This window comes from Amblyraja radiata, chromosome 1 (assembly GCF_010909765.2).
Source record: "Amblyraja radiata isolate CabotCenter1 chromosome 1, sAmbRad1.1.pri, whole genome shotgun sequence".
Classification (NCBI taxonomy): domain Eukaryota; kingdom Metazoa; phylum Chordata; class Chondrichthyes; order Rajiformes; family Rajidae; genus Amblyraja; species Amblyraja radiata.
In genome coordinates, this window is record NC_045956.1 from 75532701 (window position 1) to 75560121 (window position 27421).

The 27421-nt window shown below is 41.3% G+C and overlaps 1 protein-coding gene across 1 annotated transcript in view; it reads left to right on the top strand.

Annotated features, from left to right (window-relative positions):
- Window positions 1–735: 735 nt before the first annotated feature.
- sdad1 (SDA1 domain containing 1) overlaps window positions 736–27421 on the top strand; it is a 50290-nt gene continuing 23604 nt past the window's right edge. The window contains exons 1-15 of the mRNA XM_033024537.1: window positions 736–951; window positions 5174–5278; window positions 5512–5610; window positions 7056–7166; window positions 7257–7328; window positions 10238–10338; window positions 11496–11553; window positions 14035–14109; window positions 16470–16571; window positions 17197–17266; window positions 19681–19784; window positions 22246–22303; window positions 22387–22445; window positions 26419–26495; window positions 27310–27407. Coding sequence (XP_032880428.1) covers window positions 862–951; window positions 5174–5278; window positions 5512–5610; window positions 7056–7166; window positions 7257–7328; window positions 10238–10338; window positions 11496–11553; window positions 14035–14109; window positions 16470–16571; window positions 17197–17266; window positions 19681–19784; window positions 22246–22303; window positions 22387–22445; window positions 26419–26495; window positions 27310–27407 — 1279 coding nt within the window. The 5' untranslated portion in view covers window positions 736–861. The remainder of the gene's footprint in view (window positions 952–5173; window positions 5279–5511; window positions 5611–7055; window positions 7167–7256; window positions 7329–10237; window positions 10339–11495; window positions 11554–14034; window positions 14110–16469; window positions 16572–17196; window positions 17267–19680; window positions 19785–22245; window positions 22304–22386; window positions 22446–26418; window positions 26496–27309; window positions 27408–27421) is intronic.

The following is a 27421-nucleotide window of genomic DNA, read 5'->3' on the forward strand; positions in this document are numbered from 1 at the left end:
GAGCTCCTCTATAATCTTTGCTTTGAACTACACCTCCTCTCTTCCAGCCTCCAAACCCAAAAATCAGTATGACCCGACCCGAAACGTCACCCATTCCTTCTCTCCAGAGCTGCTGCCTGTCCCACTGGGTTACTCGAGCATTCTGCATCTATCCATGGAGCAAACTAGCATCTGTGCAGTTCTTTCCTACACACTTCTCCAGGGGTGCAATTTGTTTCATGTATCTTGTGTTTGTGTTTTTATGACTGTTGACAGATCAATTTCCCTCCTGGGGTAAATAACGTTTCTTGATATAAATGATCTTTTCTTCTCGTTTATTATATTGTTTACAATGTACGATGTTTACATTTTCTGTTGTGCTGCTGCAAGTAAGAATTGAATTGTTCTATCTGGGACATTTTACACTTTAATTTCATGTATTTTGTATTTTATGACTGGGCAGATCAATGTCCCTCCTGAGATAAATGACGTTCTATCGTATCGAATCGAAGGTAGGCAAAAATGCTGGAGAAACTGGGTGAGGCAGCATCTATGGAGCGAAGGAAATAGGCAACGTTTCGGGCCGAAGCGTTGCCTATTTCCTTCGCTCCATAGATGCTGTTGAATTTCTCCAGCTTTTTTGTCTACCTTCGATTTTCCAGCATCTGCAATTCCTTCTTAAACATCGTATCGAGTCGTGTGGTTTTGTGGACATTAGCAATGTCGAAATAGTGTTGGCTCCGCCGTGCACTGAGTGTCCCCGGCAGCCGCCGTAGGGGGTTGGAACGTGATGCTGGCAGCGGCGTGTCCGCGCGCTCCGGGCCGGGACAATCGGCAGCAAAGATCTTATAGCGGAGCATAGGAGCTTTGATCGGCAGCATCATGTCCGCGAGGAACAACAACAAGTTGCCCGGGAACCTGCCGCAGCTGCAGAACCTCATCAAGCGGGACCCGCAATCCTACACCGAGGAGGTGAGTGGCGCCGGCGCCGCCGAGCCTGCATCACCACCTACTCCAACAGATAGATGCAAAATACTGCAGTAACCCAGAGGGTCAGACAGCATCTCTAGCGAGAAGGAATAGGTGATGTTTCGGGTCGAGACCCTTCTTCAGTAGAAGATCCGAAACGTCACCTTCTCACCAGAGATGCTGTCTGTCCCGCTGACTGAGTTATTCCAGCTTTTTGGGTCTATCGTCGGTTTAAAGCAGCATCTATAGTTACTTCCTACACCGACTCGAGCCACAGAAGCCAGGCAGTGGGGGCCAATTCACTGGATGTTTTCAAGAGAGATAGATTTAGCTCTTAGGACTAAGGGAATCAAGGGATATGGGGAAAAAGCAGGAACGGGGTACTGATTTTGGAGGAGCAGCCATGATGATCATATTGAATGGCGGTGCTGGCTCGAAGGGCCGAATGACCTTCTCCTGCACCTATTTTCTACGTTTACCTGCACCAGCGCCTACTCGCTCTCTTCCAACCCCACTGCAATCCTTAAACGCACTGCAACGCCATGCCTTCCAAATTAAATGTAGTTTGGAAGTCACGGTTGCCGTACTCCTGCCACGTGAACCAAGCCGTTATCATTAGTGTCAGATGTTTTAAAACTAATTCTCCCCAGTTTGCAGATCTATAGAATAATGTGCCCATGGTATTTTAGGATGTCACGAGCTCAAAAGTGAACGCGGCCCTTGTTTCGGTGCTTTTTAAACTTCAATGTGCTTTGTTTGCCACCACGCGTTGTGATACATAGAACTGTACAGCGTGGAAACATGAAACTGTAGATGCTGGTTTACACTAAAAGACAAAGTGCTGGAGTAACTCAGTGGGTCAAGCAGTATATCTGGAGAACATGGATAGGTGAGGTTTCGGGTCGGGACCCTATTTCAGTGCAGCACAGGAACAGACTCTCCGGCCCATAATATCTGTGCTGAACATGATGCCTTTAAGCTAAACTCCTCCCCCTGCACGTGATCCATAGCCTTCCATTCCCTGCATGTCCATGTGCCTCTCTGAAAGTCTCTTTAAATGTCATTATCGTATCTGCCTCCACCACAACCCCAGCAGCGTGTTCCAGTTACTCACCACTCTGTGCAAAGAAAAACCTGCCCTGGTTTTGGTTTCCTGGTCCTCCAAAATATTCCAAATGGGATTTAAACTGGAGGTGGTGGAGGGTGGATTTAAGCAAGAAAGGGTTCTTGGAGGAAAAAAGAGCTACCTTAAATTTAGTTGCATCTAGTTGGGTAACTATGGTAAGGCGAAGTTTTAGTTTTGCTTTAGTTTTCCCTGCATATCTCCTTTAACTTTGCCCCTCTCAGCTTGAGGCTATATTCTCTAGTTTTTTTAATGTTTCTACCCTGGATAATTTCATAAACCTCTATCAGGTCTCCCCACGGCTTCCAATGATCCAGGGAAAACAATCCAAGTTTGATATATACATTTGGGAAAACGGTCAGGAAAAGGGCTCTTGATCCGTCACATCGATTGGTTTAAAAATATGCCCTAACTTGACCTGTGTATGATCTCATTCCCTTCTCCACAGAGTAAATGGTTTCAACAGTCGGCTTGGAAGTCATGGGCTGAAGAGTCTCTTTCTGTGGTGTTTATCTCAATGACTGATGTACCTTGAGTGTTGCAATCTATATTTCTGCAGTCTTTCCACTTCTCTGAATTTTAAATTATCTGTTCTGGTGATTTCTGGGAAATCTTGTCCCACAAATGTGATTTCCCATAGAACAGAAAGTCCAGGAGTAATTAGTGGGTCAGGCAGCGTCTCTGAAGGACATGGACAGATGACGTTTCAGGTTGTGACCCTTCTTCAGACTGGAGTGTTGTGTGCAGTTCTGGAATTATGCCACTAGGAAGGATGCAATTAAGCTAGAAAGGATGTAGAAAAGATTCACAAAGATGTGACTCTTTGTGGTCTCAAGGATGTGAATTGCAAGGAGGCTGGATAGGCTGGGACTTTTTCCCTTGGAATATAGGAGGCTGAGGGATGACTGTCGAGATATACAAAACCACGAGGACATGGGTAAGATGAAAGGTCACAGACATTTTTCTCAAGGTGAGAGGGGACTAGATTTAAGGGGCAGTGGTGGAGAGAATTTGGAGCTTCAAATTTCAGGGCAGTAATATCTCTGTCCTGGGCCCAGCACTCGTAAGTAGATGAGGTTAGAGAAGGTGCATGTGGACCTCTGGTGGGCCAGGCCTGTTCTTTCTTGGAAGTTTAAAAATAATTCTCTTAAAATATGCCGATGTACTATAGAACGTATCCTGACAGGTTGCATCGTGGCCTGGAACGGTAGTTCCAGTCCACAGGAACATAAGGGGCTGCAGAGAGTGTTGTACTCAGCCCAGTCCATCACAGGCACACCCTCCTCTCCATCAAAAGCATCCACATGAGGAGCTGCATCAAAACACGACTTCTATCCCTACCATCCCTGAGTGAACGGCAGAGCAGATGGGAGTAAGGAAGCTTGGACAATGAGAGAAATTGAAGCCACAGCAATATCGAATACCCCTGCATGTTTAGCTCCCAGTCTTGGTCACCCTGGAGCCATGTCTCCATAATTCCAACTATATCATATTCATTAACTACTAACTGCACAGTTAATGCATCCACCTTATTACGAATGCTCCTCACATTAAGGCACAAAGCTTTCAGGTTAGTTTTTCTCATCTCCCTTCTACCTTTTGCTTCTGTCCTCCTTTCATGGCCCTCTGTCTCCTTGCAATGATCTCCCCCCCCCCCCCCCCCCCCCGTTTAGTTTAAACCCACCCTGTAGCAAACCTGTCTGCCAGAATGTTAGTCCCCCGCCAATTAAGGTGCAACCCGTCCCTTTTGTACATGGATCCCCTGCCCAAGAAGAGATTCCAGTGATCTAGAAATCTAAATCCCTGCCCCTTGCCCCAACTCCTCAGCCAACCTGTTTCTATGGAATTTCCCTGCTATAACCTGACCCCTTTATCTCTTAAGAGCACAGCTGCTCCTTTAACTATGGGTGGTAATTGAAATTGACGAGCAATGGCTTGTATTGACCCTTGTGAAATAATACCCAAGTAAACAATGTAAAATACAGCCTTTAGAGCTTTTAGCTAGCTATAACAAAAATAAACTTATTTCTATTACAACGGCTTTTATTTTTGAAAATCCAGCAGGAAAAATAACTTTATTGTGAGTTGAAATAATCTAGCTTCTAACTCACTTTTCCCCCATTAATACAATTGCCTCACAATGCAATTTTCTATAACACGACTTTCTTTGGGAAAATTACTATCATTTTAGAAATATAGAAAATAGGTGCAGGAGGAGGCCATTCGGCCCTTCGAGCCAGCACCGCCATTCATTGGATCAAGGCTGATCGTCGCCTATCAATAACCTGTGTTTTATGGCAGAACTACTTGTACCTGTACTTTGGTCCAAACCCATCTATGATCTCACCTACTACATGTTGCCAACCTTCTTCAGCCTTACCACCCTTGAACATCTGTACCTCTGGTCTCCTGCACACCTTTGATTTCCATCCCGCCATTGTTTGTATTGTGGCTTCAGGTACAAAGGTCCAAAGAGCTCATTTAAAAAAAAATACTCTCCCTCTCTAGTTTTAAGAATCTCCTTAAAATAAAACGGACCAGATTTTGGATCAGTTGACCTCGTGCCTCTTTGTGGGCTTTTGATCATGTTTGATAACTCCAGTGGAGAAAACGATATTTGGAGACATTTGAAACAAGTAGTTGAAGCTTTACTGCAGGATCCCAGACCGTAGATTTAAATTGCATCCTCAATCAGAAATATTATATCTAAGCAGATGGTTATGGGAGAGGCTAAGTGAAAACATTAGTGAAGGTATTCAAAGTGAGCATAACGTGGTGGATGCATGAAATTATGATATATCATCTTACATTTCATTTTATTTTGTTTAACAACTTGTTTTGGATATTGCAATGCCGACGCAGATGGCAAAATCGACTGATAGAAGTCTGATATTGTGTGAATCCAAAGACCAATCACATGCTCCTTCAGTGTGTAAAATAGAATACATGCTTAACATTGAACATTCCTTTGAGAGTCACCTACAAGAGTGATACTTACAAAGCTTTCCCAATGAACCATGTGTTCCTTGCACAGCATTTAATACAAAACTTTTTTTTCTCACAATTTAATCTGCATTTATAAAAAAAAATTCTCTCTTACAGTTTCTACAGCAGTACAACCACTACCTGTCCAATGTGCGTATTTTCAAGCTGCAGCCAGACAAACCTAGTAAAGAACTTTCTGAACTGGTGATGTTTCTTGCACAGGTAAATTTACTTTTGTAATTGAAAATTGCATTGAACTGACTGAAAACCATTTAGCTATCTTATTTTTTCATGAAAATTGGCTGTTTACCTACCATAATGCAATGTAGGATTAGAAAAATTGAACTCTACTGGTCAAGACAAGTTTGTGAAATTATAAAATTGTGGGGAAAATAAGCATGTTATTTGTTATCAAAATCTAAATGCCTAAATATAATCTTTTAACTTGATTCAAGGTTGCACATTGTTACCCTGAGGAGCTGTCTAACTTTGCCCAGGAATTGAAAGAGCTTCTTTTCTCTCACCACACAATTCTGAACTCAGATTTGCGGATGGTAAACTATTCTTAATGCTATTTATTGTTTCGCAATAGAGGTAAAACATGTTGTTTTCTGTTTATGTGAAGACTAATTGGGCCCTCTTTGCTATGTGGCATCAAAATAAGTTTCAATCTGTGAGATGTTTCATAATGTTTCATTGGGTGTGGGGGGTTTGAAAGGGTTAAAAGATTTGCAGCATTTAATGTTCATCATGAGGACATATATTTACACGTTACACCTTTATCTAATTAAATATTCAGGATTCATAGAATTCTACTTTTAGTTTCTATTTAAAACTCTAGATAAATAGTGAATGCAGATTGATCTTGGGTTTGGCCAATTATTATAATTGTCCATGTATAGTTTATGGAAAAACGGTTTTCCCAGGAATACATTGTCTCATTTTACAAATATTTTATATCACTGAGTTAGAATAGTACCTAACCCGCATTGTTAATATTAGGATCTATTGGCCAGCCTGCTGTAACAGTGGCTGATCTAATCTACTCTAGCTGCAGAAGTTTATGGCCACAATTTGTTACAAATTGTCCCAGGGAGTCGCATACGCAGCGGGAGTGTCCCGGGGAGTCGGGCGAGCCCGATTCACCCGCAGAAAACAACTAGGTCGGGCGCGTTCTGGTCATTGGTGCCGCGGTTGTTCGGCCTGACTCGCCCCACAGGCCTCCCAGGGAACTGCGGAGAAGTCTGGCGGCGAGGCCTGCCTGGGCTGAAGGAGCCTTGCGGCGGCGACAGCGATGGGAGCCTCGGCGGCAGCTTGAGCCTCGACAGCAACAGAGCATCGGCGGAGTCAGCGGAACCTCAGTGATGGTGGAGTGTGTGGGGGGGGGGGGAGGAGGGGAAGACAATGGGGACCCTTGAGGGACGGTGTTGAGAACTAAGGGGGACCTGGTGTAGGGGGGGGGGGGGGGACTCTAGTTTAGAATCCTCTGCCCAGAGGATAAGTCTGCATTTGTTTGTTTGTTCATTTGTTCCGGCGAAAGCACTGTGCACACAGCAGCCAGACAACAGTCAGTTTTTGTGTATCTTGTGTGTTGTGACTGTTGGCAGACCAATTTCCCTCCGGGAATGAATAAAGTGTATTGTATTGTATCGTACACCAGAGGGAGCAAGTTAAACTTTAAAAGCAGATAATAACAACCAAACCCCTGTTTAAATGACACCCAATTCCAGCTGAAGTTGAATTTATTCTTCATTGTCTTTCAACCAGTTGGAATGGAGAGATGCTACAAAGCCATGTTTCTCTCTCAGAGAAACGTGCCACATTCAATATTGCGTCACTGACTGAAATGTTCCTGGAACATGGATATCTGCCCACTTTCTTAGTTGATGACAATGTAGAATGAACCTGTGGAAAAAGGTCCTAAATTAGCATTTATTATTGTGCGATGCATTTGACGTCCGTGCATTAATGTTTTGTATTTCCTTGACTTTTCATTTAGACATTTTGTAAAGCTTTGATTTTACTCAGAAATAAGAGCCTCCTGAATCCGACAAGTTTGCTGGAATTATTCTTTGAGCTCTTGAGGTGTCAAGACAAACTCTTGCGTAAGGTATGCTACTTTTATGCTGTTTCAATACCAAATAAGTGCAGATGACTTGGTCAACTTGAAATCTGATACGCTCTTTTTATATATTATCAGACCCTGTACTTGCATATAGTGACTGACATTAAGAATATCAACGCCAAACACAAAAACAACAAAGTGAACACGGTGAGTAACTCAAATAAATACTCAAGTGTGCAGCAGCACGACCTTCTGAGTTTTTAGTTCGTATAAGACAAGATAACTTATTTGTCACATGTTTCTTACATTGGGATGTGTTGAGGAAGCACAATCTGCCAAGGGCAATGATGGTCCAATTCTACACGGCCATCGTAGAGTCTCACCTTCTCCATCATGGTCTGGTTTGGCTCAGCCACCAAGCATGACACCTGGAGGCTGCAGCGAATCGTCCGATCAGCAGAGAAGGTTATTGGCTGCAACCTTCCCTCCATTGATGAACTGTACACTGCAAGGGCCAGGAAGCGAGCGGGCAAGATCATCTCTGACCCCTTTCACCCTGGCCACAAACTCTTTGAATCAATTCCCTCTGGAAGGCGACTCCGGACTGTCAAAGCTTCCACAGCCAGACATAAAAACTATTTTTACCCACGAGTAGTTGCTCTACTCAACAGCCAAAAATCTGTAGCCTCCCTTTGATCTGGTATTTTGTTGGTTCCATGCTTGATCAATGGTGCTTTATCATTAATGTTTTATTATTATTAATGTTTAGTGTTTTCTGAGTCATTTGTAACTGTCACTGTATGTCATGTTGTTACTTGTGGGCGGAGCACCAAGGCAAATTCCTTGTATGTGAATACTTGGCCAATTAACTTAGTTACTTACTTACTTAATAGTGATGTTTTGGAGGTGAATTTGAGTTATAACATCTGCAAAATAAACTCAACAGAAGGTTAGCAGGTTCTGTGGGAGTATTATGCAAGGTGGTGGTGCTGTAGTTTGTTAGTGACATGAAGAATGAGCCATATGTACTTCATCGATGATGGGACCTCACTCCCATCCCAGTATAATGTGCTTGTATGTACAAGTGCTTTTATTTATTAAATATGTAATTTAATACAAATGTTCCTGAAGGCTGGATTGAATCGATTTGATAGAATCAAATTATTTTCACTTTCAAAATTCAAAATTAAAACGAAATCTATATATAAAGGTTATATTTTTCAATGCAAAGCATCCATGAAAGAAAATTGAGAAATATTTAGGAGCATATATCACAACTGAAATTTACCGATCAGCCTTTTACTGAAATTTGCAGCAGCAATTAGCTAAGAATTTGCAAATTGCCTGAAAAAGACTAGCAAATTTTGTGGTTAAAACGTTTCTTTGAAGCCTTTGCAACCATTGATGCATATTGAATGTTTCAATAAGGCTTGCATCGTAGGTAATTCTTGGACAATGATCTCGGTCCTGGTAACTACTTGACAGAAGACTGCCTTGGATTACCAGATGCTGTAGGCTTAACGGGCATGTAAATGGGCAGCAGCAGGTTTAAGTTGCTAATGAAATTTCAGGAAGGATTTTGCTAATTCTGACAGGTAAATTAGTTATGTTGCAAACTTCATGATTCTTGGACAAGTTTTGCATTGGAAATATATAATCTGAATGCTTTCTTTTTTTTAATAACTTTTGTATCATGAATATAAAAGTGATTTAATTGATTCAACTAATGGAGATGTGTGAAAATATAAACAAATCATAAATAACACATTTTCATTTGTATGTAGGTGTGGGGTTGAACAAAATAGAGGGCTAATTCATATTGTGTTCATGCACAATGGAGTAAAACTGCTTAAGCAATATTCCCACTATCTCATAATATGCTTGACATTTGGAATCATACATAAACAGGTGTTTCCAAACTGGAAGCAAAGGGTTTGAATATAGTAAGTCTCCCTTCAGGAACCACAGGAATGTTCAGTTCCCCAAGCCAAGGATGAATGGTCCTCCATTTAATCCAATTTACAGAATTCTGCCCCTTGATTTTCCACAGCCTCCCAAAAGAAATTACCTGTGGTGGAAATTAAAAAAACAATTGTGCTTTAACCAGCAGCCTCAGTAAATATGCATCAGGTTAACATTTGGCTGTTGCTCTTTGCAGTAGTACTTGCTGCTTGGGTTGCACCTTCCATACAATGGCTTCCCAAGACTGGTATCTGCCAGCCTACCTCAGACTGTCTCACCAAAAAAACGTAGAAACAAGTCAGAAATGTACAGAATAGAGGAGGTGAAAAGAATCATAATTGGATGAGACACAGTTGATGTGGTCCAAAGATCCAATAAATGCATGTTAGATTAGGAGTTAAGCTATGATTTAATCAGGAATGGTTTTAATCTAAATTTGCATCCGCACTGATTTTGTTACCTGGAATGGCTACTCCCACTTTTATCTTTTTTAGGGATGAGCAGCAGAAATCTCGTAGTGTATAACAATAGTGCTTTTGCCACGGACAGCAACATTTCCTAAATTTGCTTTCTGCTTGCTCTTTTCGACCTAAGCTGGTGACAGTGACAGTTGATCCTCTCAGTAGATGTGCACATGTGTGTCAACGTTTCAACGCCACTGGCTTCATAAAAATGTTGTCAACCTAGGAATGTCTGCAGGCAAAGCAAAATTTATGCAATTTTTCTACATTTGCAATGGAGCAAAAATTAAAATATATTTATAACTGCAGTGAAGATGTGACCTTCACTTAGAGAGCCATTATTTTTTTCCTAGCATATACCAAGGACTTTGACATTGACAGAATCTAATTTGGTTCTGGACTTTAGCTTCCAACCAATAACATCTTTCTTGCTTTTATAATACCAGACTAGTTGTAGTGCTGGTTAGTAGATATGACATGTACTAATGCCATGGAGGGCCACACTAAAAACGTCTCTGGGTGGCAGCAAAATATGGTGTAACAGATGGTTTTATTCCCTGTCGTAAAATGTACGAGTACTTTGAATAAAAGTAAAGGCAATGTAGACTGTCCTTGTAAAACAAAGTGTTTAAATAATTAATTAAAAATAATATTATTTGTGGGAGTATGTGACTTGTGTTTGCATGTTGTCAGGTTTTACAAAATTTTATGTACACGATGTTGAGGGACAGCAACCCCATCGCAGCAAAGATGTCCCTTGATGTGATGATAGATCTGTACAAAAGAAACATCTGGTACGTTTGGATATCATTGTTTGAGTAGTTACCAGTTAAGTTACTTAAAACAATTTTAGTGCATTTAAAATATCTATTGAATCATTTAATGAATTTCTTGAATTACTACTATTTGAACAGACATTTAGTGTTCTGCAACAACTGGCCATTTGGAAAGATTTAGAATTCTCATAAGCTCAAAGTTTGGTACCGGGCCGTTTGCTGAATAAGCTTGAAGGGAGTTCTAAGATGCTCTGATCTTGGTCTATGGATAGGAGGATTAATTTCATGTTGTAGTTAAAGGAAACAAGTGGGCAACATAAATATATTAAGAGATGATGTACACCCTATTAGATGATGCTAATAGGCTATTAGCATTTTTGAAAATGGATAAAGTACAAAGCCCAGTTAAAATATGTGCCAGGTTGTTAAAGAACCAAGAGAGAAAGTTATAGAGGCACTAACTACAATTTTACAATACGTTACAGCTACAGTTATGATGCCAATTATACTGTTATTAGAACAAATAGAAAGGATAAAGAAAACAATTGCAGACAGGTTGATTAACTGCAGTGGTGGGGAAATTATTGGAATCTATTTCAAGGGAGAGTGAAAGCCATTTAGAAATGCAATTAGTTTTCCTGGTACTGAAAATCTGGCACACGTAATCAGGAGTCGGGTGTGGTGTGTCTCTTGTCTGTCTATGTTCTAATGTCCCATCAAATGTAAAATAGAAATTATATGTTGCAATTCTGAAATAAAAACTGAAAATGCTGAAAATGCTCAGATCAAGCAGTTTTTGTGGAAAATAAACATTAATATTTCAACTTGACCAGCCCAATGTCTCGGATTTTGCTTTTTTAAATTCTCATTCCCCATGTTTGAATAGGCAGCTGATGCTGATTGTTAGGTACCAGTATGTCTTCTTCTTCTTGCGTATGGGGTGTACAGCCTAAAGTTATATGTCAACTTGTTCTATTTGAACTTGTTTGTGCACGTCAGGTTGATTGCAGGGTGAACCACGTGAAGGTTGCTAACTCCCACCCCGTACCAATATGTGAAATGCCCTCTTTCATGGATGGTTCAAGATTCCTTTGCGCACAAATTTGTTGGGTGTCAAAGAAAGGTCCAGAGGAAATGGAATCATTACTGAAGCAAAGATTTTGATTTACTTGCAGGAATGATGCTAAGACTGTGAATGTCATTACCACAGCCTGCTTCTCAAAAGTGGTCAAGGTAAGAATTGACTGGCAATTGTACTAAGACAGGATGTTCTTCCAGTGAGCACATTGAAAAACAGACCCGTGTATTTGAATTTTTTTAGATTATGTTGAAAGAGACAATGCAAAAAAAGTGTTTTTTAAACTGTAAACTGTAACAAGGTTGCACATGGATTTGAAAATTTATGATTAGAACTTATAAATGAATACACAATTGAGTAATTGTTCAATTAAGTAAGCAATGGAGGGGAGGCAAACCGTATTGCTTTAAGCATTAACTTCACAAATACATCTGGGGTAAGTCTGCACATTTTAAAATTAATTTAAACTGGAACGGAGATTGGATTTGGATAATATATTTAAATGCAACTTTTCTTTATTTAGAAGCAATATTTGCTCGAGAGTTCAGATGGGACTGGGAACATGTTACAACAAGCAGTGGGAATAAACAGCAGACCCTCCTGCACAAATTTAATCTTAAGCGAATGGAACTAAATTAACCTTTTGTTTAAGATAGAAGGTTTAAGAAATTGAGGCCACACTAATTTCCTGCCAATTTATTTTTAATTCCTGGGACTATGAAAATGTAACCAGTGTTTTTCTCTGCGTTGGGAGTGGGCAGAGCAGAGTCATGAAGACTTGTTCTTTTGTGCTTGCATCTGCTCTAAAAGCTTTGTAACCGTTGAGATTGACAAACAGAGGAGGTATATATGCATATAACGCTAAAGGTTACTTCCAAATGTTTCTTGTAGTAATTTTCAATGAAGATAAATTGGATAAAGAGATGAGTGTGAGCTTCAGGGTAGACTGCAACAGCGCCACCTTGGCTTGTAATTATTGTGCTGCAATCAATCGTATCCATTACTTGTGGTTGAGAGTTAATCGAGTGATGGAAATGGACATGTGAACATTTCAGGGGAAATTAATAGAATGCTGAATAAGCCTGGTTTTCAGAAGATGCTGGCAGAGTGTTCAATCTCTGTTTTATTTTCACCAGCTTTGAAGCCATGCTGATGGGCAAAAAACATGGCTCCCAGTCACGAGGGGAACACTGTGGAGTAAAGCCCAGGTGCTACCAGGGTGTCTGCAGCCTCCAGTGTAGGTTGGGCTCTAGTCCAGGATGATGCAAGGGAGATTTAGGAACTTGGGCATTGTCATTGGGCAGAAATCCCCACCCTCATGGGATGGGAAAGTATTTTACATCAAAACTGTCTGAGCCTTTTGTGAGCAACAGGGTTTATCGAGATATAGGGAAACTGGTCAGCCGGGCTAATTTGATACTATTTATTACTTAAATAGCCTGATGGCATTTATGAAACCTCCTGTTAAACTCTACTATAGGTAGTTTGGTAGCTCTGATGTTTCTATGCTGTGAAAATCCTATTCACACCATGGCAGTGCCTTCAGCACATGAAGTGTAGGATGTTAGGGAGATGAGACACCACCCACCTTCTCAAAGCAGTGAGGGATGGGAATAACCCTGATATAAGGGGAAATGCTCAATAACCGAATGCTAACTACATGTTTTAAAAACATTTTTTCAGTGGCTTATAGTGCTGGTTCTCAATAAATCCTGAGTGTTACAAGCCCATTTAAATTGTATAGCATCTTCTGTTTCTGATCGTATTGCTTCCCGTTCTTCCTGCTGGTTGACAGATTAACAGCATGCCTCTGTGTTGCAACACTGCAGCTTTCTATGTTTCATAAACTCCCAAGAAAATTGAATTTTCCATCATTTAATCTACAGTCGAACAACTCACGACCCGTCAAGTGCACATCAGGCACTTACTAAATGTGGAGAGTTTCTGCCTCAACCATTTTTCCAAGTACCCTGTAGTGAGTTTCTAACCCATACCACATTCTCGGAGAACTCTTTCTATTTGTCTCCTCTAAAGCTTCTGCTAATCGCATCAAATTGTTCTCACTCGCACCCAAGCTTGCAGAGCCTGTCTAATCTTTCACCCTAGCTAAACATTTCCCACTGCCTGCAACATCCATGTAAATATCCTCCTACAGTTGCATCTTTCCTGTAGTGCGGCCAGAATTGTATGCAATTCTGTTTTATTTTGTAATCCTCTCATCACTTGAAAGAGCAGAAATAGAAGATGTAAACGGAAGAAGTTAATAGGCAAGATATCACCCATGTTAATTGTCGTGTGTTTGTTTCTCCTAATGTGATGAATGTGTCAATTTTTGAGTTTTCTAGCCTTTTGGAATGGTTTCTTGTCTCAGTATGTTTCTATTAAATTCATTTATTTCCAGCTGGAACTAAATCTGTAGCTGCACTAACTTTAATTCTCTTCATCTGCATTTCATGTTCCAGCCACTAATCACCTCTGATGAATGAACTTTAGTATCGGATATCTGTGTGTTCTAGCCCTTTGAGCAATTAAATATTGTTTCCAAATAACCAACTGTATCCTATGTATAAATTATAAACTTTGAGTTTTGAATTTCATTTGGCCATCACAACTTCCTTTTGTCGCTGAATTTTCAGATTTTGGTTGGAGCCTTGAAGTTCTTTCTGGGTAAAGACATCGATGAGAAAAATGACAGTGATTTGGATTCTGAGGTAGATCTGAAATTTAATTCTTGAAACACTTGCGGGAAGATATTTATGAACGGTTGGAGATAACTACATTCTGCTGTGAAACCATTTCAACTAGATGGGTATCAGTAATTGGTTATGAGTGGTGTGGACTGGAGTCCTCAGCTGTAGCCATTAACAAAATATGAATGGTAGCTGGTAATTCAAAGACCAAACTATAATTAGAGTAGTGGAAGTTAAGGGTACTGTGAGATTAAAACTAACAGCTCAGGAGGATGATGCTGTTAATCAGAAAACTGTTGGAATACCTTGTGTCATAACAAGAAATGCAAAATTAAGAAATAGTGAAATAATGGTACATCCATATAAAAACACTGCCGTACTAAGCTTATAAAAGTTTAGACTCCACACTTTAGAAGAGAAGTTGAACTGCCTTGTGTGAGGAAATGCAACTGCGAACATGCATTTAAAATTTGGTACTGCTAGACTTGGAACAGGAGAAATTAAGAGCAATTTGATTTTGGCTTAATAGGAGAAAGATGTTGCCAGTGTTGCAAGATTGGGTGTATAAATAATTAAATGGAAGAGACTTGGGTCAGAGCACATGGGTATTGAGAGGCACTTGTAATCGAAGCAGAAGCCATGCCATTTTTCATGAACAGATGATGGAAAGCAGGCACGTGCCGTCAGGGTAGGCAAGGTAGGCACTGCCTACCCTGACTAAAATTATAAAATGGTAATTATTAAATATAAATAGTAAAGGCAGACTTTCAGCTGCCTTCAGCTCCCCTGGAAATTGACGGCTTGAAGCAGTGCCGACAGTACGTCAGCTGCACAGACATTCGCGTGTTACAAGTACTGCGCATGAAAGATCGATCTCTTAGGTAGGCATAATTCCCCGTGCCTTTCATGCGCAGTACTTGTAACACGCGAATGTCTGCAGCTGACGTGCTGTCGACGCTGCTTCAAGCCGTCAATTTCCAGGGGAGCTGAAGGCAGCTGAAAGTCTGCCTTTGCAGTACTGCGCATGTGCAGCAGCCTACTGCGCATGCACAGCACAAGTTTCTTGGCGGGTTTTTCAAATATGGATTGTCCTTATCTTAAGAGTATCTTGGGAAACAAAGAGAGAAGAATGGAATTTGTGTACCAATAATGTGGTAGGTAAATCTCTTGGTGCTATATGCTTTTAAATACTGTATTTCCCGGGTGGGGGGGAGTGCTCCTTTCACAGCGTTTGGGGAGTCTGGCCCGGGGTAAATTTGCGGGGAGGGCAGGAGTGTTGTGAAGGAGGGGATCGGGGCCAGTAACCCACTTGCGACGCTCCGGGCACGGAGCCACCGCATTGTGGCCGAGGAGTGAATTAGTTTGGGTGGCTGCGAGTGTCCGCCGGGACCGGACAGTCCCTTCTGCCGGTCCCCGCTCACCTCTGGCAATGCTCTCCGTCTGAAAACCTCTCTCCTGCCGCTCGCCGGCCTCGCTCATGTCAGCCTCTTCCCGCAAATCCTTAAGTTCCGGCAGTGCGATCAAGGGATCAATTGAGGTTACTCGGCTGTCGGAATTTAAGGATTTGCGGGAAGTGGCTGACATGAGCGAAGCCGGCGAGCGGCAGGTGAGAGATGTTCAGACGGACAGCACTGCCAGAGGTGAGTGGGCCGGCAGAAAGCGCTGAGGTCCCGGTGGCCGCTCGCGGCCACCTGAGCTACTTCCCTCCCCAGCCACAATGCGGTGGCTCCGCGCCCGGAGCGCCGCAGAAGTGGTGAGTGAGTGAGTTACTGGCATGATCCCCGACCCCTTCTTCTCAACACTCCTGCCCTCGCCGCAACTTTAACCCCTGGCCAGACTCTCCACACGCTGTGAAAGGAACTCTCCCCAATTGGACCCTTGAACTAGTATTATCATTCAATAAGATGACAACTGATTCAACTTGTCCTGGTGTGCTCTCGCTTTTCCCACCACCTCTCCACCTGCCGTCACCCTCCATCCCCCATCCATTCAGTAATTCAAAATGAAGGAGATTTGGAAGCCTTGGGCAAATTGAATTGTAAATTGTTTTTATTTTTTATTTTTACGGAGAGGAGAACAATCTGCGCATGCGCGGTTTAAGTTTTTTTTTAAAGCCGACTGACTGCCTACCCTGAGTAATTACTCACGGCACGTGCATGATGGAAAGGGCTACTGGCATTGTATTCTTTAGGATAAACAGCATGTTTCATATTTTTGATGATCATGGGGATCAGCTTAATTGAAGATGCATGCAACATTTGTCTTCCAACACTGAGATTGGAAAAGGGATGTATGTGATACTGTGGAAGTTTGGAGTGGGAGCCTCGATGTTGACAAATTTTTTTTGCTTAAACTATTTCTTATTGTCATTTTCCCTTAAGGATGAAGGACCCACAGTGCGAGATCTAACCGTGAAGTTTTCAACCGGAAAGAAATCATCAAAAAATAAAAAGAAACTGGAAAAGGCTTTGAAAGTGCTAAAAGTAAGCAATTATACTTCAGCAGTGATGTTTTTTTGTGAAATGCTGACAATATGGAGATTAGTAATGGAGACATTTGACGTGCTTTTGAGAATCCGAGGCAGTTTGTTGTGACCCATAGTGTCGCAGGCATTCTGGATGAAACTGGCTTCATGCCTGATAACTTGTTAGCCTCCCACATGCTATTCCCAAACAAAATAAAACGAGTTGTGCCTTTCACCTCTGCATCCTGGATTTGGTTTGATTAGTCTTGCGTTCATTCTGAATTGGCAGTCGTACAGAGAAGTTTCAATTATGTCAAAGTTTTGAAATATTCTTCTAAATTTGGGGGTGGGAATCTAGTTGAGAGAGGAATAAAGGAATAATTGCATCATAGGATTATCAATGGAAAAACATTAGTGTTCCTCACCAAAGGTTAAAACAGAGAAGAGTAGATCCACCACTGCCGAATATGGTCAATTTTATAATTAGACAATATTCTGATTATGCTTATTGAAGAGCAATAAGCATCTCAAATGCATCAAACCCTTGACTGGATTTATTTTAAAGGCCAATTGCGTTGGTGTGGCAATAAATTTACATTTCATGATTTTAGCTGTAATCACTTTATATGCATTTTTTTTTGCAGAAACATAAAAAGAAGAGAAAGGCAGAAGTATTTAATTTTTCAGCTATTCACCTCATTCATGACCCACAAGGTAAGAAATTAGCTTGTGTTCAGTTTACTGTGTAAGGTGTTCACTTGCAGTCAGGCCTCCTTTACCAACGTGCATGGGGGTCTTCTACATAAGAGATGGTCAATTTTAGAAGTAAGAAAAAGCAATTGGTGTCAACATATTTGTTGCTTTCACATAAATTGAGAAGGCTGCATACTTAGATTGACTTTCATAAATTGCAATTCTCGGGTAATTAAAATTTTTGGATATTTGACTCGCCCTATCCATGGCTCCAATTTAAGACTTGCCTATGTCGGAAATTACTTGTCATGTGATGGCTTTAGTTAGGTCAAAGTATTGCTGAAGATGTTCCTTGGTATAGAAAGGGAATTGTGTAACGGGAAACATTATTTTCATCTCTAAAGGTTCAAAGGTTCATTTATTGTCACATGCACCAAGCTTTGTGCAGTGAAATTCAAGTTGCCATTGCAGCACATTAATAACAATACCACATAACATTATAAAGGAATTTAACAATAAACATAAAAACATCCCCCCACAATGGTTCCCACTGTGGGGGAAGGCACAAAGTCCAGTCCCCATCCCCAAGTCGACCCATAGTCGGGCCTATTGAGGCCTCCGCAGTCGCCGCTTACGGGGCCCGATGTTTCAGGCAGTTCTCACCGGGTGATGGTGCTCCGGCGTCGGGAGAACCCTCTCAGCGGCTTGGGATGCCTGGAACGGCCACTTCCTTACCAGAGACCGCGGCTTCCGAAGCCAACAGCTTGGATGGAGCTCCACCACTGCCGATCTCGGCGAGAGATCCCAGGCTCCCGATGTAAAGTTCAGCGCCACCGCCCGCGGCTGGCCGCTCCACATTCCCGCAGCTCCACGATGTTCACCTGCGGTCTCAGCGTTCCGGAGCTCCAGCACGGCGACCCGGGCAATGGATCGCCCGCTCCGCGATAGCGCTCCAGCGCTGTGCCGCCGCCGAAGCTGTGGTTCTGGCCGGTCCCCTCGGGAAACGCCGCTCCAGACCCGATGGTAGGCCGCGAGGACGGGTCGAAGATGCTGCCCGGAGAAAAGCCGCCTCTCCGACCAGGTAGGGACTAGGAAAAGCAGTTTCCCCCACCCTCCACATAAAAAAGAATAGACCTCCAAACAAAACACTTTTTAACACACTAAAAATAAAAGAAGTGAAAAGACAGACAGCTGCAGGCTGGGCAGCCATACCCAACTGGACGGTGTCCCAAAAGTTCCCGTTTGTGTTATAAGCGGAGTTATAGACAACAGGTGCAGGAGTAGGCCATTCGCCATTCAATGTGATCATGGCTGATCATCCCCAATCAGTACCCCGTTCCTGCCTTCCCCCCCATATCCCCTGACTCTGCCATCTTTAAGAGCCCTATCTAACTCTCTCTTGAATGTATCCAGAGAACCGGCCTCCACCGCCCTCTGAGGCAAAGAATTCCACAGACTCACAACTCTCTGTGTGAGTTGCATTCGTATGGAATGTTTTTGACTCTGGTAATGATTTCTGTAGCTGTTGGTTTATGGTGAGGAGCCCCTTAATAGATTGCTTTAGATAGATAAAAATTTCTGGAGTAACTCATCTCTGGGGGAAAAAAGATAGGTGCTGTTTCAGGGTGGGGGTGGGGGTGGGGGGGAACGACATACCCTTCAGACTGAAAGTAGGGGTTGTGGGAAGGTTGAAGAGCTGGAGGTGAGAATAGACCAGGACTGATCTGGGCTGTCAACTAATGACCTGAGGCGGTGGGGGGAGTGTTAGTAGAAGTTACTTAAAATTAGAGAATTTGACGTTAATATCAGTGGGTTATAAGCTACCCAAGCGAAATATGAGATTGCCGTGTCAGTTTTCAAAGCAAGCCTTTCAAGTGGCCAAGACCTGCGTTTTGAGACCCGAGCAACTGCAGACTGGAATGTAAAAGTGAGACAGATAAGGAGGGAGATGAAAACATGGCTAATGGATCTAGGCGGGAGGGGAAGGTTGGCAGGTGAAGGAGCAGTCATCACCTTCCAACTTTCAGTCTGAATGGAGATATACACTTTTAAACGCATATCAAGTAGAGGTAAAATAGTTTAATTATACAACTCACAACAATAAACAGTAAATGATATGGAAAACCTGGGTGGATAAAACTGCCAGATCGCAAAATGAAACTTAGGTGCAAAAAAAAAAAGGTCTTATTATCTACACATGTCAAAAATGCGAGTTTAAAACCCCCCAATATTTGTTGTTTCTTTTGCATTCTGCGATTATATTTAAATTGCATAAGAGCAAATTTCAGTAACCTGAACAGCCATAATGTGGGAGGTACCTATGCTGAAGGTTGCTCCATGCGCTGCTATATATTTTGTGAAAAATATAATCTATTCTTCATGGGTAGAAGTTTATTAGAATACATTTCCAGTAATCACAATTATTTTTATCGCAGGCTTTGCAGAGAAACTTTTCAAAGAGTTGGAAAGTTCTAAGGAAAGATTTGAAGTAAAGATGATGATGATGGATCTAATCTCAAGGTTGATTGGAATTCATGAGGTGAGTTTTTAATCTAACTTCAGCAAAACATTAAAAAAAAAATATATATATATATTTGGAAATGCATTGCAGTCATTTTTACATTTTTACACATAAAATCAACGTTCAACAGCAGGAATGATTTTGGCTCGGCTAGAAATTGAAGAATTGAAGATCTCTGTCATGGTTGCTTAGTTGCACGTCTATGCTAATCTTTATGTCACAAATTGCTACATTCCAGGATTAGATGATGTGATCTCAGGACGTAGTGTGAAGTACTGAGGTACACCATTGTTGAACATGCCCTCTTTTGAAATTGAGATGTCCAATAAGAGGGTCAGAACTGGAAGAGTGCAGAGAACTTGCAGAGTTGTAGAATAGTACACTTGGAGAAGCTGAGAGATGTTAGAGGACAAACCATTTATTCATGAACAATCATGTTCCTAACCAACCATCGAATCATTGATAACATGCACGAGCTTCTGTAAAAGAAGTTCAAGTTTGCAATGGGTCTCTAAGGATCTGTGATTAAAGTCTATCTTTGTTGAGAGTGAAAATTTAAAGAAAGCTTGTAGCTAAATTTAGTTGATCCAGAACTTTCCATGTATTCTTAGGCAGTCTTTCTGGATTGACGACCATTTACTTCGGAGAGTTCTAAGGTGACTGAAAATTATGTGGAACTTACCAAATGTTAGCATGTTGAACAGGAGATGTTCGACAGGCAAGCAGTTGGATAATTTGAGAGGTAGTGTACCCCGCCTGCTATTTACACTGAGCTTTTGTGTGTCCCTCCCATTGAGGCTCTCATGATGTAATATGCTCCTCCAGGAGTAGGGGATGCTGTTGCTGTTTTTTCAGAATAATGTTTGAGAACATTTTGTATATGCACCCAGTAATTTGGATGAGAATTGGCCTAGTCAACTGTGGAGCATACAAAGCCTATTTCTTGGGTGCAACTAAACTAGATTTATATACATTTTGTAAACTCATTCAGATTTAATTGCTGACTATGTATTTTACAACAGGCTGATTGAACAACAAAAAAATTGTGCGCATTAATGTTCACGCAATACTTTTTACATTTTTGTTTAGCTATAACATTGTTGTTCGCGCCTCAAAGAACACTTTAATATTTCGGAGAAATATTAGTAAAACAATTTTGCATTATTGATAGTCTTGATTATTTTATGATAATTTTAGATTTGATTTAATGGAACTGTCAATTTCCTGAAATTCCAGTCATGAAATAATTACGTCACAATTTGACGTTGAAGTTTGATTAAAAACCTGTCGGCTTTCATAAGTTACATAGAAATGTGATAATAGTGTTGGTTGTTTCTTTCTTTTTTCTCTCGTTTTGCGATCATTTGTTTAAGGCAGCAACCTTGGCACTCTTGTGTTTTGATGTGAGATCATGAAGTAGACCAAGAGGAGTAATCCATCATTCTTCCTGCAGTGTTGCTGGATGTGAAGTTTAGTTCTAAATATTGGCAGCAGTATTTTGTGGGAAGCATCACAGTTGATTCTTGTCCTTTTCATCACCCTGTGTCCTTCCCTATTAATTAGTTGCACGGTATCCACCATGGTTAAAACTAGTTAATTTTGCGCAGAAGAAAGTGACTTCTTGACGCTTATCTTTCGGGCTGTAAATTCCGTTTGATGTGGTGCTTTTCTCCATTCAACCATTGGATATTTCTTCAACATAGAAATAACTATTCTGCAACTAATGCCTTAAAATACGTGAGTAGTCATACAGCTGATTTACAAAATAAAATTGGCAGTATTACTTACTAAGCAGGTTAATCATGTTTTACGTACATAATTTTAAACATTAACTTATAGACACTGCTTCATGTTCCCAACAATTTCTGAAATTTAAATTAACGTTTTGTTTTGGGGTCTCAGTTAAAATTCAGAGAATTGACTTGTTAGTCACAAATCTCGAACAAAAAGTAAAATACATGGGCAGGCATGGTGGCGCAGCGGTTAGAGCTACTGCCCTACAGCGCCGGAGACCCGGGTTTGATCCTGACAACGGGTGCTTGTCTGTACGGAGTTTGTACGTTCTCATAACCTGCGTGGGTTTTCTCCGAGATCTTCGGTTTCCTCCCACACTACAAAGACGTGCAGATTTGTAGGTTAATTGGCTTGATGCTGGTTCATCACCCAAAATATCAACCGTCTTGCTTTACCACTGAGTTCCTGCAGCAGTTTCTTTCTCTAGATTCCAGTGTATGCAATCTCGTGTCTCACCTAAAAGGCTACATCATAATAATCCTTTAGTAATGTCTATCGTCTGAAAATTTGGTTGTAAAGACATTGCCACTGATTGAAATATTTAAGGCTGGTTATGTTTACTAAGATCAAGTTTTGATAATGATTTTTGCTCAATGTGATGGAAGCAATGTGGAATAGCCTGAAAAGGCATTAAGAATTGTCTTGTACAATGTTATGTTACTTGTTTTTACTTTTTCCTAAACAGTTATTCCTCTTTAACTTCTACCCGTTCATACAACGCTTCCTCCAGCCACATCAAAGAGGTGAGACTTTCTCTGACATTAACTGTGTGAAATTGTACCTTTTAATGCATTTACTTGTAATTCTTCACGGTTCCCCTTTTTAGAAGTGACCAAGATTCTTCTCTACGCTGCACAGGCCGCCCATCTGTTGGTTCCTCCAGAGGTAAAGATGAATTACTTTATCACTTCACTCCTTGGATGTTTTAATAAAACATTTTGCCATAATTTTCACATTCTGAATTAAAGACATTTTGGATGTTTTTGTAGATATAACATACAACATTTTCTGAGTCATTTTTGTTTTTGTCTTGAACAGCCAGGGTGCTTTCTGTTATTTAATGGCTTTTATTGTGGGTAGGGAATATATTTGAGCACTGGCATAGTGGCACAATGGTAGCGTTATTGCCTTACAGCACCAGAGACCTGACTACGCTGTCTGTAAGGAGTTTATATGTTCTCCCTGTGACTGCGTAGGTTTTCTCCGGGTGCTCCGTTTTTCCCCACACTCAAGTTCAAGTTCAAGAGTTGAAGAGAGTTTATTATCATGTGTCCCAGAGAGGATAATGAAATTCTTGCTTTGCTTCAGCACAACAGAATATAGTAGGCATAAATGAATACAGAATAGATCAGTGTGACCATATACTATTGAATGTGTGTATATATACACATAAATAATCAGATAAAGTGCAATGGGCTATTAATGTTCAGAGTTTTGTTTGAGTTGAGTTTAATAGTCTGATGGCTACCTCCAAAGATGTCTAGGTTTGTAGGTTAAGTGGCTTCAGTAAAATTGTAAATCGTCCCTAATGTGAAGGGTAGTGCTAGTGTACGGGGTGATTGCTGGTCTGTTTCTGCTCTGTATCTCTAAAGTCTAAAGCCAATAACATTTTTCTCTGTGATGTTTGCTCCAGAATCAGATTAAGATTGATTCTCCTTAACTAAAAGGTACAAGATTCAGAATGAGTAAATATAAAACAGAAGACATTGGCTCAGGAAAAAGTATCTCCCACTGATGCCGTACTCGATTAAACGCTGCTTTGATGTCATGGGCAGTTACTCTCATGGAAGTTCCTGTGGAATCTGATCCTACCAACGTTCAGTTCCGTTAATTTTATATAAAAAGTTCTCGTTTCCCTCTTGTTCTTTTAATTATTTTAACTGTGACGTCCAGGTTATTGATCTACTTCCATACTATGCATCTTTAGATCTCCCTCTTGATTCTTCTCCTTGCTTCCTTTATTTTGAGAAAAATACGTTCAGCTTCTTCAGGCTCTCTAGTAACTGAAATCTGTCGTCCCTGGAATTGTCCCGATAAACATGCTTTACAAAGGTTTGGAAGTTCTTCTGGAATTTTGATGCTGTACATTGTACTCCATCTGAAACTTGGGGTGGTTAATAAAAAATGCACCACACCAGATAAGTTCTAATTAAAAGGCATCTACATTATGTTTACCCATTTCCCCCTCTATCTGTCTTCTTAAATGTGGGTCTGCAGCTATCATGTTTGCAATTTCTACTGCTCAAAGTATTTGTGTCATCCGGAGACTTGGTACTGTCTATTCCACCCAGCCCCAAAGGAGAAAAGATTTGCAGTTTTACATCACTGTTCATGACTTCAGGCTTTTCAAATGAATTTGCAACCAGTGAAATTTGCCTATAGTAAAAAGCTGCCAATGGCAATATAATATTGACCAGATAATTTCTTTTTAATGGTGTTGATTGAGCTATAAACATTGGACAGGCCACAGACCAGGAATTCTTGGTCTTTTTCAAAATAGTGTTGCAAGATCTTTGCATCTTGCATACAAAAACAGGTTGATTGGACTGTGGTTGTGGTACATCTCATCTAAAAGATGACAATGCATCGCTCCCTGACTTGTTCACGGGAGCGTCAGCTTAGATGTTTGTGCTGAGTTCTGTAGAGTGGGATTTAGGTGCACAACCCACTGACATGGGTATCAACTCACCCCCAACTTGATGGGTCTAAGTCAGTTGTAGCTAATGCCCCAGTCCCACTTAGGCGATTTTTAGGCGACTACATGGTCGCCACATGGTCGCCGGGTTGTTGCGTGTATGGGCTCCTCAGTCGCCCAAATAGTCTTACCTTGTTTCTGGTCGCTGGTGGATTTTGAAATGGTCAAAACTTTTCGGCGACAGTCGGCGCCCGTGGGCTTGATGCCAACAATTGTAGCCTGATGTAGGTTGTCGCCGGTGCTGACTTTGGTGAATTCCATTGGTGACCTACGTCAACCTACATCATCCGGCCACAGGCACCGGCGACTGAATTCTCTTACCTTGTCGCGGGTGGTCGTAGGTTGTTGTAGGTGTGGTCGTAGGTGGACGTCCTATGGGTCGCCAGTTGTCGGTAGCCTGACGTCAACTAGGAGGAAGGTTGTTGTAGACATTGCCGTAGACATTGTTGTAGGGGGGGTCCAGTCGTTGTTTTTTTGGCAACACTATGACGGTCATCGAAAAAAATCGCCAAAGTGCGACAGGCCCATACGTCAGCTATAATGAAAGTGAGTGTCCTGATTTTCATTCCTGGGAATGTCTACCATGTGTTTCTCTGATCGAAATAACATTTATTCACTTCTATTCTCTGCTTCCTGCTGTCCAATTGTGTCCCTGGTTATCACCTCCTCTGTAATGCCTTGTGCTTCCCTTTCGGTAATATATCTGACAAGCGATTTTTAAAGATTTTGTTTTTGAAAACCATAACTGCCCCCATTTTCTCAACCAAAATAATTTTACTTTGTCAGTTTAATCAGATGCTGATTTGGCTGAAGTTGTGTTGTCTATTTTTTTTATTAATAAGCGAGTTCGGTATTTCAGTTGCACATGCCCAGGTCATAGGTCACTCGAGATAAACATTCTCGGCAGTTAAACTGCTGCGTGTATACAGACCTGCGTTTCATCCATGCCCGGGTCTCTGGCGCTGCAGGTGCTGTTGAATTGCTACTGGAGTTAGTGACACTATTTCTCCCTTCTCCACTAGTCCATGCAGAAATCTCAGCATTGACAATCTAATGTGCACAAACTGCATGTGACAAAAACGTGCGTGAGAGGGCCATTTGCTCGGCATTAATATCAGAGTTTGGGCGGAGGTGATGACATGCCAGATGGTGGGGACTATTCACAGAAAACCAGAACCAATATATTACAAAGCATCAAACGCCCTGGAGTGCAGGTGTTGATGATGTTACTGTGAAATGTGCCGATTGGTGGTGGTTTATTTTGTGAGCTTATGTGGACATTGTGTGGAAAATCTGGCCAATTCCAAGCCCCGGGTTCGACCTTGACCTGGGTCACTGTCTGTGGCGTTTCAACGTTCTCCCTGTGCAATATAACATTGGTTTCCTCCATATTCCAAAGATGTGTGGGTTCGTAGGTTAATTAGCCTCTGAAAATTGCCCAGCGAGTAGATGTGAAGTGAGATAGAAATAAGATCGAATTAATGTTCATAAAAGAGCCACGCCTGTCCGCTATTGAGTTGACAGAATTCTAGATTAATTAATTGGTAGAATAGTTAACAATTTTTACACAATTTATACAGCCAGCGCTTTGTTCCCTTTTTCTTTATCACGAATGACCTTTGACAAATCCCATGATTCCTTGCGATTTTCAGAATACAGAACTTGCTTATTGAAACACAAAAATATTGCCAGTGCTGAAAATGTGAAATTAAGAGAAAATGTTGACGATGCTTTGCCAGAAGATGAGTCGCTTGCTGCAGGATACCTGGCTTCTGACATGCACTTGTAGCCATGATGTGTTTGTGGCTGGTCCAGCAGAGGTTTCTGGTCAATGGTGATACGCTGGGATGTTGACAGTGCAGGATGTGGCGATGGTAATGTTGTTGAATGTCAAGAGCTGGTGGCTAGGCTCTCTAGTTGAGGCTGGTCATTGGTTGCTGTGAATGTTACTTACCACTTATCAAACCATGTCTGTTTTTATATGTCCTTGTATTAACCTCTCCTTATTCAAGTGAAAATCAATGGTCACTTTGACAGTGTCTCTCACAGTCAGAGCACACACAGCTCTGATTGATGGAGGACATGCATCATCAAATCAGTATTTTTCAGCATTCCTGTAATCAATAATGTTGTCAAAAATCTATTGTTTGTTTTTATTTCTAGATTGTCCAAACATTAGTGATGACAATAGCAAACAACTTTGTCACAGACAGAAATTCCGGTGAAGTTATGACTGTCGGGTACGTATAGGTAACATTAAATGATTCATTCTTCATGTAAGTATACAATGTAATCAGCTCCATTTTATTGTAGACCAACTGTATGCTAGAATAACGGCATTTTTCCACTTTTAAGTAGGCTCCTGATGATTCAATCATGCATGTTAAAAATCTCCAGTTGTTAGCTGGACTGACCCGAGAATGCAAGGAGCTTCATTGTTCGGCTTCAGTTCACCTGAGCCACAGAGAAAGATGATCAGTCAGTCCTGCTGGCTTGCCCGCTGGTCTGTGGATGTTAACAGAGCAAGGACTTGAATTTAACTTCCCAAATGAAAAAGCCACCCAGTCTTAAGTCTTCAGCTTGACCTGTAATGAGCCACTTTAGGCCAACGGAGACATTAGTTTTAATCTCCACAAGGTAATGCTGCCAGCTGGGTAAAAGCAGCAGCAAAAATCTGTTATCATTATGCAGCAAAGGAATTAAGAGGCAATTAGATCAATAAAGAACTGGTGGTTAGACTTTCTTGTTGGCAGATGATGATTGCCTCCTGTGAATGTTATCAAGCCATGCCTGATTTTCTATGCCCTTTGTCTTGAGCCTCACTTCTTCAGTGAGAATCAATATTGTAATTGACAAAGATCTCTGACAGTCAGAGCACAGCAAGACCCTGGTATTGGAGGAAAAGCATCACCAAAGCAATATCTGTGGGCAGAGATTTACAGATCACAAAGGTTTGATGACGTTGCAGGCCGACAGGTCTCCAGGTGACCAGGTTTTTTTTTTAAACTGAAAGTTTGTGGGCCATTATCCTAAAGAAGATCTCTTCCCAAACAGGATTAACACCATCAAAGAAGTAAGTGCGCGATGCCCTCTTGCCATCACAGAAGATCTTCTCCAGGACCTCTCTCAATACAAAACCCATAAAGACAAAAGTGAGTGGCTAATG